At 27.2% G+C, this 16,160-nt stretch overlaps 1 protein-coding gene across 1 annotated transcript in view; it reads right to left on the bottom strand.

Moving 5' to 3' along the window:
* The window catches only part of LOC111624545 (acetyl-CoA carboxylase-like), an 81,147-nt gene that overhangs the window by 16,811 nt on the left and 48,176 nt on the right, over positions 1-16,160 (bottom strand). Inside the window, 18 exon segments of the mRNA XM_023367420.1 lie at positions 213-314; positions 711-834; positions 911-1,057; positions 1,129-1,247; positions 1,322-1,531; positions 1,742-1,855; positions 1,930-2,054; positions 2,140-2,329; positions 3,329-3,448; positions 3,631-3,846; positions 3,918-4,023; positions 5,569-5,780; positions 5,847-5,928; positions 7,083-7,186; positions 8,169-8,319; positions 9,454-9,779; positions 12,560-12,619; positions 12,705-12,834. Coding sequence (XP_023223188.1) covers positions 213-314; positions 711-834; positions 911-1,057; positions 1,129-1,247; positions 1,322-1,531; positions 1,742-1,855; positions 1,930-2,054; positions 2,140-2,329; positions 3,329-3,448; positions 3,631-3,846; positions 3,918-4,023; positions 5,569-5,780; positions 5,847-5,928; positions 7,083-7,186; positions 8,169-8,319; positions 9,454-9,779; positions 12,560-12,619; positions 12,705-12,834 — 2,638 coding nt within the window.

Genomic DNA, 16,160 nt, shown 5'->3' with positions numbered 1-16,160 from the left:
TATTTAATTTGTAAATTTATCATTTTAATAATAAAACTTTTATATTTCATTTCATATTCTGACCATAAATGTTTTGAATATTTTTTCCTGTTATTTCTTAAACTACTGAAAATATTTCAGAAATTACATGAACATTATTAAAATTATTCATTAACATATTGTTATTATAGTATTCATATAAATATTAATAATAATATTCAGATAGAACTTACTTGTCCTGCACAAAATTCTGTAAACATTTTGCTATATGTACTATCATCCTCTTCATTTTTCATAAATATAGCAACATTCAGAATATGCATAGGATCATCAATCTAAACAAAATTAAAATAATGTAATACATATCACTACAGCAGCATATAAACAATTAAACAAACAAAAGATTGAACTTATGCCATTTTACCAAACACCTTAAGAGTATGATATGAACATAGAATATAGAAATATATCAATAAATATATCATACATTGATAAATATCATATTTCGATAAATATAGAATGATATAAATAAAATTTACATCATGTTATTTAACAACATCTGTAACTTAACATTGAACTACATATAAATGATATTAGTTAGGAAACATACTGATATGAAGATATTTTAGTGGTTTAAACTTTATATAATAAACAGATTTTTATGTATAAATATATTAAGAAAGTTCTAAAACAATATTAATTAGTAATTTTAATAAATAATAGTTAAATACCTTAATTGCTTCACTGTCACTAATAACAGAAACAGATCTTTCTCTTGTAGTAAAATCAGTGTCTAAAAGACGAGGACTTGGAGGTAACGACTGACCAAGAAGAGCAATTAAATGTTCAAAATTCCTTTAAAAATTTTTAAATAAACTTGTTACGAATTGAAGCTGTTTAATTTTAAAATAACTTATAATTATTGCCTTACTGTACAAATTCGTCAAAATTCTGAAATGCAGCAATGACTCCCATTCTTTGACAATTCTCCATACTAAAATCAGAATTCATCCCTTCCTCATCCCTCGAGACAGTATGAGGCAAAGGATTTGATTCTGTCGTACGATTATGAAGCATTCTAGAAATAAATACAATTTTAAAAACTAATTTCTCTAATTATTGACAAACTAAATTCAATAAGAAAAACACCTGTTAGGATGAGACGTAGGAAGAAGAAACTGGAACTGAGCTGCACAAATACCAGATATCAGACACATGTGTTGAAGGCATGTTAGATCGTACGAAATATATGCTCTTCTCACATAAACCTAAAATAAACTCATTATTTAAGTAATTAAATTTAATATTTTTTTTCTAATTTATTAAATAAAATAGTTCTCACTTCTAAAGCAGCTCTTCTCACAATTATATTCGAATGTTAATGGTAAAAGAAATCTTGCAATACATCAAATATAGACGTTTCTGACATAATTAATTTCTGAAGATTTTCTGGACAGAAATCATGCCCATACATATCAATAGCAGATAAAAAGATGCTTTCCATTTGATTGTGGCGCAATTCATATGCAGGTTGATGTGCTGCAATTAATACCTAATACACAAATAATTATTTTTAAATATGAAATTTTGATTAAAATTATCCAAAATTTTTTAAAGCTTAAATTCATAAATATTTCTTTAAAAAAAAAGTGGTTTTACATAAATATTTTTAAATGTATAAGAATATAATTTTAATAATAGTATTAATTCACATTGATTTTAAAACTACTGTTACATATGTTGCAAAGTTAAGTAATTATACCTGTCTTGCTCTAAGAGCAACCTTAGCATTTTCAACTTTATTTAAACTCGTCAGATCATTTAAAATGATGGCCAGTTCATCAGTTAATCCTGGTTCATGACCACATAAATGGTTCTATATTAATAAAAGAAAAAGAACTTAAATAATTTTATAAATTTTCCCAATAATTTTACTGCAATTTTACTTACAATAAGATTTATGACAAGTTGATTCTTTTTTGCAACTTGGAGATGGGAAAATATCTTGCTGACAACAGCTCCCATATTATCTTTATGTTTTTCTCTTAAGAGAGAGACACATTTATCATAATGCCCTAGAAAATAAAAATAACATAATTAAATTCAAATATAAAAGTTGTTACTGTTAAAAATGAACTCATATTTATCAAACATAATTACCGGATTGAAATTCTCTTTCTACGGCTAAATATTGTTTCAGTAAATCCTGGACGACGACTTTCATTCGACCTCTAATGCCATTTCTATATCTCTGCACTAACTGAACAATGCCCTGAGTTGTCATGAAGAAAACATCTCTATCTGATCGTTTATGTAATAATGCGGCATAACTGTCTATAACACTGGCTATCTAACATAACATGAATAGAAAAAAATTATTTTAGATTAAGAATCTACTTAAATTTAATGAGAAAATTATAAGTTTAGATTATTATATGAAATTTTTATTATTTATTATAATTCATTTATTGCCAGATTTTATTAATATATTCATTATTAGAATTTAAATATTATAAAATCAAATTTTAGAGTAAAAAACTTGGTATAATGTTTAATTATTTACTAATTTACTTGTTTAAACATTTACTATGTAAATAATAATCTTGTTTTGAATATATAAATATATTGAGATCCTGTAAAAATTTTTTTAAATAAATATTTTACTTGAAATTGTTGTTATAATTATTTACTGTGAAAATATAGAATAAAATATAATAGCAAAAGTATGTTTGCTATTATATTTTATTACACTGAAATAAATTCTGTATTTCTATTTATGTATACTATATTAATTAATGTTTATCCAATTTATTCAATATATTTTAAAGATGTCATCTGCATATTAAGTTACATGAATAGATTTTAACTTTCTAGTTTAGTTTATAAATTCATGAATAATCAAAATTTGTTTCTTGCTTTTATTATGTTTTCATATATCCTACATCAGATACATGTTTATCAAAATCATAATTACATGAAATTCTGATATATTTAATCAAGATAAAAATAATATTTAAATTATTAAAATTAAATAAACAAAACTAAAGTTCAATGCTGAAAGTTTTTTCTGTTTTATAAAATGGCTTAGCAACATATTCAGCAGCAATACTTGAAATCATGAATCTTTGCAATATCATGATTGATTACATGTTTAATTCTGTGTAATATATATATATATATATTTTGTCAATAAAATCTGTGTTACATTTATTTACTACTGTGAATTTTATCTCAAACATTTCAAATAATCCAAAATTACAAATTATGTAGATTTATCTGGACCCATTGAATCCAGATAAATGAATTTGTACTGTATTCACTTTTGTATTCTCTCTATTGATGTACTCACCTGTTGACTTGGAAACTGAGCTAGAACAGAGGTTATGTTGCTAGAATACATATTCATTAACTTTTTAATATTTTTTTCCACATTTACTGGTATTCTTCCAGAAATTGATGATATAATCTCCTATAAAATAGAAATGAATTCAATTTGTAGAAGAAAGTAAAATAATAAATCATGTAATATAATTAAAATGCAACTTATGTTCTGAATTTTACTATTAAATCTATAATAAAATTAGTTGTATTTAATTACAGAAGGGTTTGGGTTCTTACAAATTTAAAAAATTATTTCATAATTCAACTAACTTGTAATTCTAGAAGAGGCAGGCTTGGATCTCTCAGAGTTTCCATTAAAGTGTTGACAGCTTTTATCATCCTTGGAACATAATGTGGATCAGGTAATACATATCCAGCCAAAATATTTTCTAATTCGGCTCGTGATGACTGAAAAACTTGATTCTTTTTACTAGCCGACAAATTTCCTTCATCTGCAGCAGGGAATTCGCCTTCAAAAAGTTTGGCCTGAAAGCAATTATTCAATAAATATCCTAGTTTTGAAAAATTATAACATATATTTAATGAATTAAGCTTACTTTATTAACACGTGAAGGATCATCTAACTCTAAATGAGCAAGAATGCTTCCTGCCTCCAGAACAGCACCAGGTCGTTTTGTAAAATTTATGCTGTAATCAACAACAAATTATTATTATGAATGCTTCAGTAAAATATAATTATGATAAAGATTATTACATCTTTATATTTGTATTGTCAGATGATTCACCAGATTATCAATTGAATTATTTTATGGCTACTAAATGAATTAAATTCAAATCAATTTGGCTAAAAGTAGACAATTACACTATCATGTCATGTTAAATTTAATAATTATAAACTAATTAATTTTAATTTAAATATTTCTGGAGGAAAAGAACTGGCCCAGTGTGAGACTTGACATGTAACTCTTGCTTAATGTGCAGATGCATTGCCAGTTATGTATCTGCATGGTAAGCATTTACTAGCGATGGGGTAATTAATTTAAATCAGAAAAATTGGACATTTTCCAAGTATCAGAATTGAGAAAATCTCGTCATGATTTCAGATTTTTAAAACGATTCTTCCAGATTTTATAATAAAATTATTTGTTTGTATACTCCAGCCTCCTCCTCTTTTTTTAGTTTGTCTTTATCATTTCTCAGTAAGTTGTAAATATTACTTTTATAAATTTTCCTCAAGTTTTTGTAAGTTGCCAGCTCATNGTAAAAAAGTAAAATTATACATCTAGTTTGAATATTTTAATTATTTCAAAATGTTCCAAAAATGAAATCACAAACCTATGTTAGAAACTCATAAATCGGCAAATAATTCTATTGAAAATTTATTTCAAGCAGAAAACATTTCTATTTACTTATGCTATTTTTCAAAACTTCTACTGATAATTTGAAAATAGTTTTCAAATTGATTGGCAAATAATTTTATTAAAAATTATTTTTGTTATAAATATTTCTAAAGAATCATTGTTTACTTGTGTTATTAAGAGTATTTGCATAAAATTTCATAAAAATTTGAATATATTCTAAACATCAGTAAAATGTAAATGAGTAAATTTAATAAATTTTGTTATTAATATTGTTATTATTTTTTAAATGCATATTACCTAATTATTGCTAACTGTGCCATCATATATTTTAAATAAACCAAAGGTTTTTCTGCAAACCCAGTATGTATTTTAATTGGTTTACAATGCAACTAAATAATATAAAAACCAAAATTTTGTTATTGCATAAAGATATAATTTATTAAATTTCATACAATGATTTTTAAAAATTTAAATAAAAATTAACAGAGAAAAATTTAAAACTATTGTTAAAATGCCAAAACCACTGGAAAACTTATAATGATAACAATTAAGAATTTATTGAATATTTTGCAAATTTTGCTTGTGATTGCATTTAATAAATCAAGATTAGTAAAATTTGCCTAATTTATCTCATTCAGACAATACGATATTAATTTAGCATTATACAAATATATATTAAAACAACATTTAATATCTTATTTAAATTAATCATTCAGTTCCATACTTCTGTATTTTAAAATTATCATCAATAGAATAGCAATTACTGCAATTTGTCTTAAAACATTTGAAGTAACTAATATTTCATATAATCTCATTTTTTTTTATTTTCTTAATATAGTTTACTTTATACGTATAATTATTTCATTCTATGTAATATTTATAATACCTAAGAATTGTTGGATCATTCTCTTTCTCAAACACACATGTCTGATTTCCAATTACAACTCGGTAGCGATCAACTTCTTCTTTAATGTAAGTAGTATGACTCAAGCAATCTACAGAAAGCAGAAGTCCTCCGTCACTCATTCGATGAATTTCGACCTCTTTATATGAATTGTTTAAGCAGAGTAAATATGTATTTGGGCCTGATTTGGTCGCCTGAAATAATTCTGTTTGTAAATAACTTGAAAACAGTACAAATCAATAGGAAAATAAATATCTTACTTGCACAATGTATTTGATTCCATCATAAATAAGCTCAACTTCTACAGTGTTATTAAGAGTATTTGCAGGTAATATTTGACCTCTGGAATAATTAAATTTAATCAGAAAAAAATACAAATTATTCTAATAATTAATATAATGAAACCAGTCTAATCTAAAAACTTAATTATAAAATGCATCTATTGTTTAAATTTATATATTATCCTTATATGATAATTTAGAGTTTAAGTATCTGAACTTCTGTATTAAAATCTGTATTAAAAGCATATACATTTTATAAATAAAATTTTCAAGTGAATTAGGATTGAAAGTAGTTATGATCAATTCTTTATATACAGTAACACCTGATCAAATCAGAAACTTAAAGAAGCCAAGTTAATACTTGAATTCAATGATTAAGCCATTAACTTATTTGACCAGATAAATTTAAAAACTTCCAATTAAGCTTAATACTTGATTGCTTGTTGTTCACTCTTTTGGTTCTTTGTTCTTTGGAATTAAGCACAAAATTGCTACAGAGAACTTATCATATAGGAACACTTTTTTGATGGAAAAAGTAGATTTTATTTTCTATTATTTACAAAAGGAAATGCATTTTGGGCCATATGCCACTCTTCAGTCCTTATTATGTATAATTTGGCAAAACTATATGGAATAACTGTGTTAAAAATATAGAGTAAAACCAGTAAATACAAAAGTGAAAAACTAAAATTTGCTAAAATATAGAAAAAATTTACAAATAAAACGGATAAAAATAAAAACTTAAAAATCAAGGTATAAAGTGCTTCCAAACTTTGTTTTTTTTAGCCAGTTTTTATGTTTTTACCCTTTTTATTCGTAAATTTTTCTATATTTTAGCAAGTTTTTCTTTTTCATTTTACAGTTTTACTGCTTTTACTCTATATTTTTAACACTTAATAATTCCAGTAGTCACCATCAGTTATATTATAGTTTTACCAAATTATACTTAATAAGGACTGAAGATGGGCATATTGCCCAAAATGCATTTCCTTCTGTAAATAATAGAGAATAAAATCTACCTTTTCCATAAAAAAATTGTTCCTGTATGATAAGTTCTGCATAGCAATTTTGTGTTTAATTCCAAAGAACAAAGATCCAATTAAGATGTTTACAGTACTGAAATTTTAGTTAATCTAAAAGCAGCTTTAAAATTTAAAGATTTCTTATTTATTTTTTGAAATTTAAATGCTTGATTTTGAAAATGGTTAAACTTACTTTTCAAGAGATGTTTGAAATTTATGAAAGTTATTAAGAATTGTTTTGTCTGCAACATGAAGTGATCCACATACAACTGCCAACATTGTATCAGGTTTTTCAGACTAAATTTATATTAAAGAATACAATAAATATATATTTCAGATTTTAAATATATTAAAACACATATTTATACATACCTGCACTCTTTCAGCAATGAGCTGATCCAACCAACCTGTATTGATGTAATTTCTTTGAAAAGCCTCAGTTTCCAACAAAGTTATGAGATATTCAACAGTAGTACGAAAATCTCCTCTTATAGATAATTCTTTCAAAGCTATAACCAAATTTCTGTTTAAATAAAACAAAATTATTATTATTATTATTATTATTATTATTAAGATAAAATGGATCATCATCAAGGAATGATTGCATAAGATATCATCTACAGTAGTAGCCACTAAAATTGCATCCATATTACTACACCAAGATTATGAGTAAAGTATAGTGAGTCTTTTTCTTTACAGTTTATTAACATTATCATCACTTAAACTGATGAAAATTGTTTTAGATAAGAAAAGAAATTCCTACAGGAAATCCAAATAAGAGTCTAAGCTAGCTAGATGTCAATCCTGATTTCCACACTATTGAGAACTGCTATCATATTATGGGCATAAAATTGCAAAAAATCTGAAAACAAACAAACAGCAAGTGTGTATTAGAAGAATTTGGTGTCAAAACTTGGTATGGATTATAAGAATAAACTTATCCACCCTATGCCATAGCGCTAAACTGTTATGAAGACTCAAGGTGGCCCTACAAAGTTTTGAGATCCCACTCAACAAGAAAACTTTTCATGTTTTTCACACCCACTTATATTGTGAACTTTTTTTTGCTTTCATAACTATGAATGACAGCAAGTTCTTGCAACAGTGCTCATTAACAGTATTAATATATGCATGCAGTAAAAGAATAGTTACTTAAGTTCAATATACATTATATGTAATAAATTGCATTATCAGGTTTTTCAGACTAAATTTATATTAAAGAATACAATAAATATATATTTCAGATTTTAAATATATTAAAACACATATTTATACATACCTGCACTCTTTCAGCAATGAGCTGATCCAACCAACCTGTATTGATGTAATTTCTTTGAAAAGCCTCAGTTTCCAACAAAGTTATGAGATATTCAACAGTAGTACGAAAATCTCCTCTTATAGATAATTCTTTCAAAGCTATAACCAAATTTCTGTTTAAATAAAACAAAATTATTATTATTATTATTATTATTATTATTAAGATAAAATGGATCATCATCAAGGAATGATTGCATAAGATATCATCTACAGTAGTAGCCACTAAAATTGCATCCATATTACTACACCAAGATTATGAGTAAAGTATAGTGAGTCTTTTTCTTTACAGTTTATTAACATTATCATCACTTAAACTGATGAAAATTGTTTTAGATAAGAAAAGAAATTCCTACAGGAAATCCAAATAAGAGTCTAAGCTAGCTAGATGTCAATCCTGATTTCCACACTATTGAGAACTGCTATCATATTATGGGCATAAAATTGCAAAAAATCTGAAAACAAACAAACAGCAAGTGTGTATTAGAAGAATTTGGTGTCAAAACTTGGTATGGATTATAAGAATAAACTTATCCACCCTATGCCATAGCGCTAAACTGTTATGAAGACTCAAGGTGGCCCTACAAAGTTTTGAGATCCCACTCAACAAGAAAACTTTTCATGTTTTTCACACCTACTTATATTGTGAACTTTTTTTTGCTTTCATAACTATGAATGACAGCAAGTTCTTGCAACAGTGCTCATTAACAGTATTAATATATGCATGCAGTAAAAGAATAGTTACTTAAGTTCAATATACATTATATGTAATAAATTGCATTTTTCAGTTTATTCTTCTTGATTTCTTCTCTTTACTACATATATTATCATCACAAATATAATAATAGCTTAAATATTCTATTTTTTTACATCTGCTAAACAATTTTCAGTACATCAAAGGTGTTACAATTTCCATGGCTGATACTGTATACCTAATATTACTTAAAATCTATAGAAGTGCATCCATAAAGTTACCTAAGTCAAAATATCTAAAAGTAATTACTGTTTAAATATTAATGTCAATTTGAGTATTTTAAAATATTTCTTGAAAATATTCTATCCACTAAGAAAGTTAGTAAAAATTCATTAAATCCAAATGTTTTAGTGTTGGATAATAAATTTTACTTTTATACAAAACTTATACATATGCTAAAAAAAGATGTCATTCCAAGAAATAAATAATTATATCAATAATTAATCTATAATTTAAGCAAAAATTTAAGTAATTGCCCTAAACACCATAAACTTACTCTCGAGCTTCTTCTCTGTCCTCTCCCCATGAAAAGCAATGTCCGAATTGTGAATCGGCATATTCATGTAATCCACCTGATGCACTAACACTAAAGTATCCCCATACATTTTTATTACTTCGGAAATTTAATTCTTGAACTGTTCCAGCACTGGGTTTAAAACCTTCATCTGGATTCTCGCTGGTGATACGAGCAGCAATGACATGACCCCAAGGATGAGGTTTCTGTGGAGGATTTTCAAAATTGATAGGTTCTTCTCCCCAAGGAGATTCACCATATAATACTCTAATATCTTTAATTCTGTATAATGGTAATCCCATAGCAATCTAAAAATGTATATTTATAAATTACAATTTTGTATGTAACATAGGATGTAAAATGTTGAAACTATTAGTTAATTATTATTCATAAACATTATACAACATATTTTATAAGATGTAAAAATGTTTTCAACATTTTATATCCTATAAAATACATGGTAAAGTCAAAGATAAACCTAATTTTTAATATAAAAATATAATAGTACAAGTACTTACAGAAATTCATCTTCAAAATATGCATGTTCTAAAGTTATACAATTCTGCTAATGATCATACATATCATTTGTCAAAACAGTACTAAAAATCACTTTTTTGTGATGTCTTAAGGCCTCCAGTGACTATATCTCCCACCTTGGTTTTCAGCTTCCACTAGCTGTTCCCAGTCAGTGAATATCTGACAAAAGAAACATAAAAGTGTTTTCCCAATCTCGTTACTCCATTGATTTGCCCCAAAGGCTTTTATCTGATCCTAAAACAAAACAGAAGATGAAGGGATGCAGAGTCTAATAAGTAGCAGAGTGGAAGTGGCAGCAATGAAAGCCATTAAAGACATCACAAACAATGGCTTCCAGGATTGCTTTGACAAGTATAGATGCTAGCAAAATTTACTTTGCAGGTAGTGTGGATTAAAAATTTCTGTTTTGTATAATAAAACCCGTTTCAAAAGTTTAGTTTATTTTTGACTCCCCTTTGTATAAGAATTTATAAAGTTTTAAGTAATTGAAATGAGATTAAGATATTAATTAACTACAGCAGGAGGTTCTGTATTTGAAAGGATACAAAATGTCTTTATTTTTTTAAATATTTAAAATTAATCTTTAAATAATATTTTATAATTATTTTATTTCAACATTAAATTTTATAAAAAAAACAATTTTAGCATAAATTATAATTATTGGGTTGTTCGGAAAGTAAGTTCGTTTTTTTCTGTGAAAAAAAACGCAATATTCTTATAATAAATAAATATTTTATTGAATTATATGTTGACCATTTTGGTCAAATACCTGTTGTCATCATTTCTGGTAGTAGCATAATTTCACATTCATAAAAGTTTTGATCGTTGCTTACAAAAAACCGATCCAAGTGATTTTTGGCATTGTCATTTCAAGTAAATGTCTTATAGTTAAACAAAAATTGTACAGACCGGAACAAGTAATAATCTGAGTGTGCTCGATCTGGCGAATATGGCTGATATGATAGCATGTCCCATCTAAGTTATAACAGTTTCTGACGAGTTACCAAACTTGTGTGAAATTTGACATTATTATGGTAAAACACTACAGCTGTTTTTTTTTTTAATCAATTCTGGCTGGCTTTTTCTGTTTGATGATATTACACAATTTGTTTACTCTAATGCAGTACACTTTCAAATCAATTGTTAAATTGTCTGATAAAAGCTGCAAAAAAATTTTCTTAATATTCCACCAAATAGAACATTTCTCTTTAAGAACTCGTGGAATTCATATATCAAGCTTTGAAACAAAACCAATTTGATTCAAGTACTCATAAACAGTTCAATTTGACAAATTTAATCTCTTAGTGATTTCACATGTTGTTATTCGGCAGTTTGCTTCAATCGGTACTTTTGTTTTCATTGGCTTCTATTGGCCATCTGTAACATGGTGCATATTCAATACTGAAATTGAAAGAACGAAATTTTGTAAACCAGTTTTGGCATTGTCGTTCTGTCAACACATCTTCACCATACATGTCACACAATTTTTTTCTCACTTGAACGGCATTTTTATTTTTTTGGTAATAAAAAAGCAAAATATGCCGAAGATGCTGCTTTCGATCTTCCATATTTGATGGGACACAAAAAATAAACAATTGCACGAAATCAAACAAAATTTTTTACAAATAAGCCATAAAATGCTAGCTGTCAAAATATATAATGATAATACGGTTTAGAACAAAAATTGCGGGAAAAATACCACTAATCCGTCTAGTGGTAAAAAAAACGAACTTACTTTCCAAACAACCCAATAATTATAACTATGCTGTTTATTTATTTATTGTATTTTACTATCTATCTATCTATCTATCTATCTAAAAATATAAATAAATATATCCAAATAAATCCCATTTAATAAATATATTGTATTTTCTAATATTAACAGATTCCAAATACTTTAACCCACATCATTTTTCAATTTCAGGTATTCCTTGATTAACATGGTTAATTAATCCCTTGACCCTACCACATGCATCAAAATTACATTAATCATAATACAGTATCTATGTTAAATAAGGACAACTGGTAAAGCCATATAAATCAAAACTTCTGCCACGTATGTAAAGGAATTGCCACAATTAATTTTGCATGTTTATCAAATCCCATGTTAAATAAGGAATACCTGTACAAATTTCAAAATATGTATTCCTAAATTACATATTTAAAATATAATTTTGAATTTATAATTTGAAAATTTTAAAAACAGATGTATGTCTGAAAATGTTTAAGACTTAAATTAAAATAATATTAACAACACCTGGCTGTCAATAATACATAGCCTCATATTTAGTCAAAAGTTGATAATGAAAAAGTTTCATTGATACAATTTTGATACTGAGTACAGCTATTGTGTTACTACATTACATTTAAAGTATTTGTTTTTTTCCTTATTGTACTAGTAACAATTAATATCAATGCTTTAAAACTTTCATAAAATTCTATAAACAAATAATGATTAATTTTCATTATTTATCCATAATCAACATTAATTAATTATCCTTTATTCACAAGTTAACTTCTACAAACTATTTATACATCAAAATCTGTATACCTGAAGTTGTGCAGCTGGCAAATTAACATCAGCAATCATTTCAGTGCAAGGATGTTCAACCTGTATTGAGAAATTTAAATAATTATTATTGAAATAGTTTATATATTAATAATTCTACAATTAGTATTCATAATCAAATGCTTACTTGTAATCTTGGATTTAGCTCTAAGAAATAAAAGTTTCCATTTTCATCATAAAGATATTCAACAGTTCCAGTGCTTTCATAACCGACCATTTTAGCAAGTTTTACAGCTGACTGAAATAAAATTAAAATTCTTGAAACAAGATTTAAAAAATTCAAATATTATATATTACATATACCAGACATGGGCAAATGCGGCTCTTTTTGAGTTACATGCGCCTCTAGCTAAAAGTGTTAATTTCTGCTTTTTATTATTACTTTTACAATTTTATTTTCACAATTTTGTGAAAATATGTTTATTAAAAAAATTCAATATTTGTTTTATATTATATAATAAACTCGTGGTACAGAATAAAAAAGTACAGAACTTTGGCTCACATGCATTTTGCAAAACCTGCATTTTGGCTCCCACTGAACTTTTGCTTGCCCACCCAACATATACAGTCAAATCTTTGTTTATGAACTTTATTCATTACTAAAAGTTGTTTAGAAACCAATTTGTCCTCAAACCAAAACAAATTTCCTATAAGAAACAATGTAAAATGGATTAATCAGTTCCTGACTCCTAAAACAAAGTCTTTTTTTTAACTTTTTAGCAGAATTTCATGCATAAAAATGCTTACAAATTAATATTGTATAATGAACATAGATATAGATATCTCTATCCATTATACAATACAGATACAAGTAGCCCTCGGTTTACACCGGGTCAATTTACACCGATTCATAATAACGTCGCTGCGGAATTCGCCATTTCGCGGTGTAATTCTTTGATTTTTCCTATGCTAGAGTGATATTCATTTCAGTGTTGACGTATTTACCAAGCCACAACATTGTACATTAGTTAAAAACAAAGATTTTTATTGAATATATTTATTTTTTCTGTTTAATATTATTGGGTATGTATATATTTGCATTAAATTAATATTAAAATACTAAACGTTTAGGTATCCATGAGTCAAGTTATTAAACTTATTGATAATAGTCCAATAAATGGCATCCGAATCCATAGCGCCAATGAATGTATCCCGTATCAGTTCGTTCAGGAAAACACCTTACGACGCAGTAGCACTTCTGGCAATCATAAACTATCGTTAGTGAGACAAATCTACTTCTCACTATTATTAACTATTCTATTAACTAATTCTATGTCTACGTTATCAGTGATGGATGAGGAAGTGTCTGTAGTATCATTAATGGTAGTTGTTGTACTGTTATCAATGCTTGTTGCTGGATTATCCTGACAGGTTATGTGATCTTCATTGATAATGTTAAATGTTTCTGTCTGTTGATGTATTTGATCAGCAACCTATTGTTTGATAAGTTCAAGTGTTGTTTGTGGAATAAGGTTGTTGTGTATAATTGTTCTCTTTTGATCAACAACCCTTTGTTCGGTGACAGTGAGGTGAGGATATTGTTGTGTGAATCTATGGTGTAGTTGTTGTCTGTATGCTGTCATGTTTGTTTCGAGTCTTGTGATGGTGTAGTAAGTACGGATGATAAACTCATTCATTTCTGTTGTCTATTTCATCCGTTGGCGTGGTTTTCCAGCCTTTGTGGTCTGTGGATGCATTGCCACAGAAACACCAAGGCCAGGTTGATTCCTCACATCTGCTGAGGGCATTGCAGTAGCCATGCTTGGGCCGGCGCTGCTTTTGCCACCAGTAACTAAGGCAGACTGGAGCCTATTTTTCGAACGTGAGCCTCTGCCTAACCCACGAACACGGACCTTGTTAACCCGGGCGACGTCCGAACCGGTATCATACTTAGATCTGGTTACTAACATGATAAATATCTCCACAGATTGTGGGTGTGTGGTCACTCTTAGCTTCATTTCTCCCCATAGACCTTACTGGCATGGGTGTCCCTACCAGGAGCTTGTGCTCCAGCCTGCATTGCTCTANAATAATGCATTGGATTATTGGTCATATATATTTATTAATTAAAATACAATGAAGAATTATTCAAAAGAAAATTTTTAACTTTCTAACTATTAAATAGTGACTGTTATACAAGTTTAATCTCTAGGAAATTGCAGGCTATAAGATGGTGAATGAATTTTTTTTACCTTGGATCACTTCTTACGAATAAAGGAAGATGTGATAATAAAATTAAACACAGAATTTTCCTTGCTCACAATGCAACCTCTAAATTATTTAGAATTTGGAAAGATTCTGCAATCGCTATTTTTAATAAACTAAAGCTAATAAGAACACTTATTTTTCCAATTGCCACTTATGCCTCAGAAACCTGGACTATAAATGCCACTTCTCAGAAGAAACTTGATTCCTTTGAAATATGGACATATAGAAGAATGCTGAGAATCTCTTGGACTGAGCACCAAACAAATTGCTCCATCCTAAATCAACTGAAAATCACAACATGCCTTACCAATAAAATATACCAATCCTATCTTTGCTTCTTGGGACATATTTCCAGACACAAAAATGGATTTGAGAAACAAATTCTAGAAGGGAAGATCAATGGCAAATGTCCTAGTGGCAGATGTCAGATTAGGTGGACAGACCAAGTAATGATGTTATATTTAAAATCATCAAATATAACAAAGAATTGACTTCTGATGAATGATCAATGTATGAAGCCAACCAAATGGCACAACACTGTGAGCAGTGGAAAGATACAATTAAAGCTGTCAATTCGTAATATCATCATGCCCTCTGAAGGGCATAGGACTAAGAAAAAGAAGAACACTAGTCTAAATTTATAACATCAATTAACTTTCAATATAATACAATGTTAAAATTTTATTTAAAAATTTTTTATTTTTGTATTATTTATTTCATTTCATTTCATTTACTTATTTATAACAACTGTTAACTTTTAAAAATTAGTACTTAATATTAATTTTTTTGCAAATTTAAAATCATCAAATATAACAAAGAATTGACTTCTGATGAATGATCAAGTAACCAAATTGTTTCAAATTGTTCAACTTAAATTGTTATCTCAGGATCTTCTTACAAAACCATTTGTGATGGTGTAAAAATGTTTCCAAAGTATCTTCCAATAATATAACAAAGATGTTAAATATATAAAAACATTGAGATGTGGAAAATTAGAAAAATTAATAAAATTTATGTATAAAATTGTAAGTAATATCATACATTCAGTACCTCAAAAAAATTAGATAATTTAATTAATTTTAAGTAAATACCTGAGCCACTCCATGGTAATGTAGGAATTCCAGCAGTCTGTGCTACTATGGATGATGCAATTTTATCTCCCAAAGCCCACATTGCTTTTTCTGATGGAAACTTTATTATAATTACACAAATATAATACTTTTGTAAGTTTTTTGATCATTGCTTAGTGTACCATACACAGGGCTTTTAAGTGTAACTCAAAGTAACTCAAACAGGCAACTGAAAGCTTAGGGTACATTCATAAAGTTGAAGGAATTAAATGATTGTTTATCTACTCAGTCAAAAAGTAAATTAA

This window comes from Centruroides sculpturatus, unplaced genomic scaffold (assembly GCF_000671375.1).
Source record: "Centruroides sculpturatus isolate CEXI.00-Female unplaced genomic scaffold, Cexi_2.0 scaffold360, whole genome shotgun sequence".
Classification (NCBI taxonomy): Eukaryota; Metazoa; Arthropoda; class Arachnida; order Scorpiones; family Buthidae; genus Centruroides; species Centruroides sculpturatus.
This window is presented reverse-complemented; position numbering and strand designations above follow the sequence as displayed.